This window comes from Cystoisospora suis (assembly GCF_002600585.1).
Source record: "Cystoisospora suis strain Wien I chromosome Unknown contig_1809, whole genome shotgun sequence".
NCBI classification, from domain to species: domain Eukaryota; phylum Apicomplexa; class Conoidasida; order Eucoccidiorida; family Sarcocystidae; genus Cystoisospora; species Cystoisospora suis.
This window is the reverse complement of record NW_027154609.1, coordinates 1-4,696: the sequence shown is the minus strand read 5'-3', so window position 1 is coordinate 4,696 and position 4,696 is coordinate 1. Positions and strand designations below refer to the sequence as shown.

General features: G+C 47.6%; 1 protein-coding gene across 1 annotated transcript; it reads right to left on the bottom strand.

Annotated features, from left to right (window-relative positions):
- Positions 1-1,051: 1,051 nt before the first annotated feature.
- On the bottom strand, positions 1,052-4,015 carry CSUI_004024 (uncharacterized protein). Its single transcript, XM_068064219.1, has one exon. It carries the CDS (start codon positions 3,421-3,423, stop codon positions 2,356-2,358), a length of 1,068 nt encoding a protein of 355 aa, XP_067923804.1. The 5' UTR covers positions 3,424-4,015; the 3' UTR covers positions 1,052-2,355.
- Positions 4,016-4,696: the final 681 nt, after the last annotated feature.

Below are 4,696 nucleotides of genomic sequence, written 5' to 3'. Positions count from 1 at the left end.
CCCGCAACTTACGAGCAGATATCTCTAGGTGTCACCCCGCAACTTACGAGCAGACATCTCTAGGTGTCACCCCGCAACTTGCGGTCAGCGTGACGACCACCTCTGTTCACCGGAGGTGAAACCACCGTGCGTCAGGCGTCGGTACTGACACTGGAGAGCCCCACTCCCTTGTCAGGAGGGATGGACTCGTCAAAGGAGGCGCGATCCATGTCTGAGCCTATGCGCTTCTACGCTGATGAGCCTTTCAAAGAAGCACTCGTTTGAAGAAGTTCTCCCGGTGGCTCATGGGTGTTAAAGACCATTGTAAAAGAACGGCAATCGAAGACAAAAAGACCGAGCGGCGATTTTGAGATGCTGCGAATTCGCTGGCGAAGCCCACGTCTTCGGCAGGTGGAATTTTGGTCCTCTTCACATGTTGTTTTTTCTCATTCGGTCGGCTTTGCGTCACGGCCAACCGTAGTAAGAGCATGGTACTACTATGCTAAAATCCCGTCCGAATCCTACAGAGCTTTTCTTTTCTTTCGGAAAGCTCCTTGACAAAACAACCAATAGTGAAGAAGCAAGTGTGACCATGATGCTGCCTATCAATGATAAACGAAAAGGCCGTCCATTATAGGGTCGACTTCAATCAACCATGGGTTACAGAAGTCTTCATGCGGCCCTTGGGAGGTGGCAGCGACAAGCGCATAGAAAAAGCAAACGTGTGATGCCTAGCGTAGCTCTCCCGACTTTTCACATATGTTAGAGTAATAGTAGTAGTAGTTCCACCATGGACAAGAGCTCTCTTCTCGGATTTTCAGCTGTTCAGGATATACACGAAAAGGTATAATAATAAAGGCGTCTAACCATCTTAAAGAGAGAGAGGTATCGCCCGTTAGTCTGATGGGTATTCATAGTCACCACGGCGGGCAAGGGACTTGCCGATTGATCGGTCGTTTCAGTAGCGACAGGTCGCCGCGAATCCACCCTGGAAAGCAGTGCTTTCGAGCCCCATAGCTTTTGCCTGATGTGCATGCAGCCTCCAAACTCCAAACTTCAAGCAACGACTGAGAGAAAGAAAAGTTCCAGGGGGGTCGGTCACTAGTCATAGGAGGACACGAAATAAAGACAAAAATAGCGCAAGAAGACTGATCATGTCTCTTAACGAATGAATGAATGACAAAAAGACAACGTCCACTACTGGTAAAGAAAGAAAGAGCGAGAGAAATTGTCAAAGAGAGAATGGAGATGCAGGGCTTCGTCAAGGACCTAGTTGCAACTGAGCGCTTCATCTGTATAGAGAGGTATACATCTCTACATGAATACACACACACATGTACAGAAGAAAGTAGCATGCACCATATGCATGTTGATATAGTCAGATAGATAGATAGATGTAGATAGATATAGATATAGGAACACTTCTTTTTTTTTCTCGATAAGATGATCTTCATCGTGGAGTCATTCATCTCCATCGCTGCGTCTAAACCTCTCTCTTCTCGTCTTACATCCTTTCCTCTTTCTCTCCTTCTCCCGGCTCTTCTCCTCTCTTTCTCTCTCCGTACATCTCTGTATAGCGGATGTGTTTCTCATAGCGACTTCCGGTGTATGTACACATACCCCTACTCGACTATTAGAGGGATGTGATCTCATACAAAGCTACATCATTGACCTACCCATCCTATCTTTCTTTTTCCCCCCTAATTATCTCTATATCTCTTCATCCACACACAGCTCATTTGTCTATATCTATGTATTTTCTTCAGTATGAGGCTACTATGCTTAACTATGTGCTCTCCTCTTCTTCATTTATAGACCTCCCCTCCTCCTGTACAGCATGCACCTCCTATCTCACCGAAACAAGACACTATTCAAGAGACCTTGATCTTCTTCTTCTTCTTCTCTTCTTCGTCTTTCGAAAGGAGAACAAAACACATCCTTCTCTTCTTCTACACGAACATGAGAAGAAGAAGAACACGAGAAAGAAAGAGAGGAAGAGAAATCTTATTTGTCTGGGAGACACACCAAACAACTGACGATTCTATCTCTCTTGATCTGAGCTTTCTTTCTTTCTTTCTTTCATTCATTCTTTCATTCTTTCTTTCCGTTCTTTTTTCTTCATTTTCTACAGATAAAGAGAAGAAGAGAAGACGATTCCTCTTCGGATCTTTTTGATCCCTTCAATGAACTTCGCTTCTAGCGTGGGGTTTCCTATCGTTTTTGACGCGCAAGCCATCTGTCTTAAGAGCTCTTCAAGTCTTCTCATACTTCTTATGACCGTTCCTTCATAGATGCATGTATTCTGAATGATATCTCCAAACTTCTCGCCTTTCGCCCATCTGTATGTGATAGACATTAAGGCATGCTGAAATCGATTCACATAGTCTTCCACGGTTCCTGTCTGCGACTGAAGATCTGGCGAAAGACCAAAGTCTTTCTCATCTTGCCTTTCTTCTTCTCCTTCTTCATCTTGTTCTCCTCCACGGGTGCTTCCTCATTGGTAGTAATGTCTTCGTGCAGCGAATCCTCCTCGGCGTGAGAGCTAGACGAGAAAGGTCCACGCAAAGGACTGCCAAACAGAGAAAACGACGATGAAAATCGCTCGCCGGAATCATGAAGAGTAGGGCTATGCTGTTTCTGTTTACGGGCATAAGCGATGGAGCCCGAAAGCGCTGCTGAACGGGAAGGATAGAGATTCACGAGAGAAGTTCCTCCGACTGGAGGGTCGAAAGGATGCAGAGAAATAGTAGCATGTCCTGGAGAAGCCCATCGCGTTGTCAGCACAGATGATAACGGCGGCGAGTTACGCACACTGCCTTCGAATCTGTGGAAGTCACCTTGAGACCACCCGGACTCCAAAGAAGAGTGGAGTGGAGCCTGAGAAGTAAGGGCTGACTGTGTGGCCTCAACGTGATGAAACACGGGTACCGACGATATCGGCGTGAGTGGGCGACTGACATCTGGAAAGGAAAGGGAAGATATCTCTGGTGATTGCGATAGAGATGATGGTGATGCAGGCGGAGGCGGAGGACGCACCGCGGATACGGAAGAGTGATAGAGATCATCAGAAAGCAACAGGGAAAAGACAAAACAAGAGAAGAGAAGCGGAATTGACGAACGACTATTCGAGCCCAACTTCTTGTGCATCCACAGATGGCCAGAGTGGTGTCGGAGAGAGAGATGTGTGCTCTTCGTAAGGAAACAGGGGGAAGGAAAACACCGAGGTAGAGAAAGGAGCGGGACAAAAAGACGTTTAGATTGGGATTGAGTGTATGTGAGAGGGGGGTGAGCCAGCGACTTTTTCATTTTCTCTGTAGGTGAGTGAGTTTGAGGAGGCTGTGAGGTAGCGGTCGTAGTCAACGACTCAAATCCAACTGGTTTTCTTTCTCCAGCATACTTGGGGCACCCAAAGGAACTCAAGCCGAAAACCACCAGAGTGTCCATTCTCTTGGAAACGGTCAGAAACGAGCTTCTTTCCCGTTTCTCACGGTGTTTGACTGCAGGACGGCTATTCGATGGGGTAAAAGCGATGAGAAAGAAAGCATGGAAAGAAGTTTCTTCCGGCCCCACCTTCTTCCATGTGGCCTGCTGAAAAGAAATCAGAAAAAAAAAGAGGTTACATTGTAGATAAAAAAAAAGAACGACCTCCCGGATGGTGCTACAGGCAGCCCAGACACGACTAGACAAGAGGGGGCCGCGTCGACAAACAATCCAGCGCCTGTATGGCTCTTAGGGTTCCGGAGCAGAAGAGAAAAAGAAGCTTCAAGCGTATCGTATCCTCCTAGCAAATCAATCCGTCTTCGCAACAACTGGTCTGATAGTTGTCTCTCAGGAAAGAAAAAGCTAAATTCTCGTCAGAGGTTCAAAAAGACACACATGCGAGAAAGCTCCAGCAAGCGGGGGCAAGCAAGACATCAGCGGCGACCTGGCTGCTAACGCGCGGGCAACCCGATGAATCTTTCGTTAGTTCTTTGTTCGGCGTTTCGCTCAACGGTCCGTCAAAAAAAATTGCGCGGATACCAGACTGGGACCTGCGATGCCCGGTTATGCGGCCACAAAAACAGAGCGGTTGTCACGTCTTGTATGGACAACAGTAGCTAGCTCTTCACCTCGCTACGGGCTCCGCGTACTGCTCGGTTGACTTGTTTGCAGACACCCACTGCTACCACGTTTCCCACTCCTCCACGCCGGGACACAGAACCTAAATGAGCTGGTTTGGTAAAGGCTATTGACTATGATTTGTTCGTGTGCTATGCATGTGCCGTTGTGCGCACGCCCGCTGACCACACACAAGACCAAAAAAAAATAATCAGGTTATCTTCCCACTAGCGATTATCTTCGGCTAGCTGGGGGTTGTAATAGCGCAGAGGCGAAAACACAGTCTTTTCTTCTGGCAATAGTGAGTATTTGTAGGTCTTGCTTTAGTGGATACTGATTGCAGTCAGCGGAAGGAAGGCTGCGCCTTGAGCAGGAGAGGAAAGAAGGCCGTACTCCGAACTCAAGCGTAAGGAATTGCCCCGCACTTGGCCCACCGCCGGCCTGGCTCCATCTGTTTGCCTCCGTAGTGTCGATTCGTTCTTGAAAGCTTAACTGGGCAGAAGCTCCTTTAGCAGTATTGAGGCTACGACCTTCCTCTCGTTTCTGTCGTCTGTAGCGGTTCGTTCACTGACTTAGGAGTTCTCTATATCCCTCTCTCTCCTCTTCCTCATTCTCATGC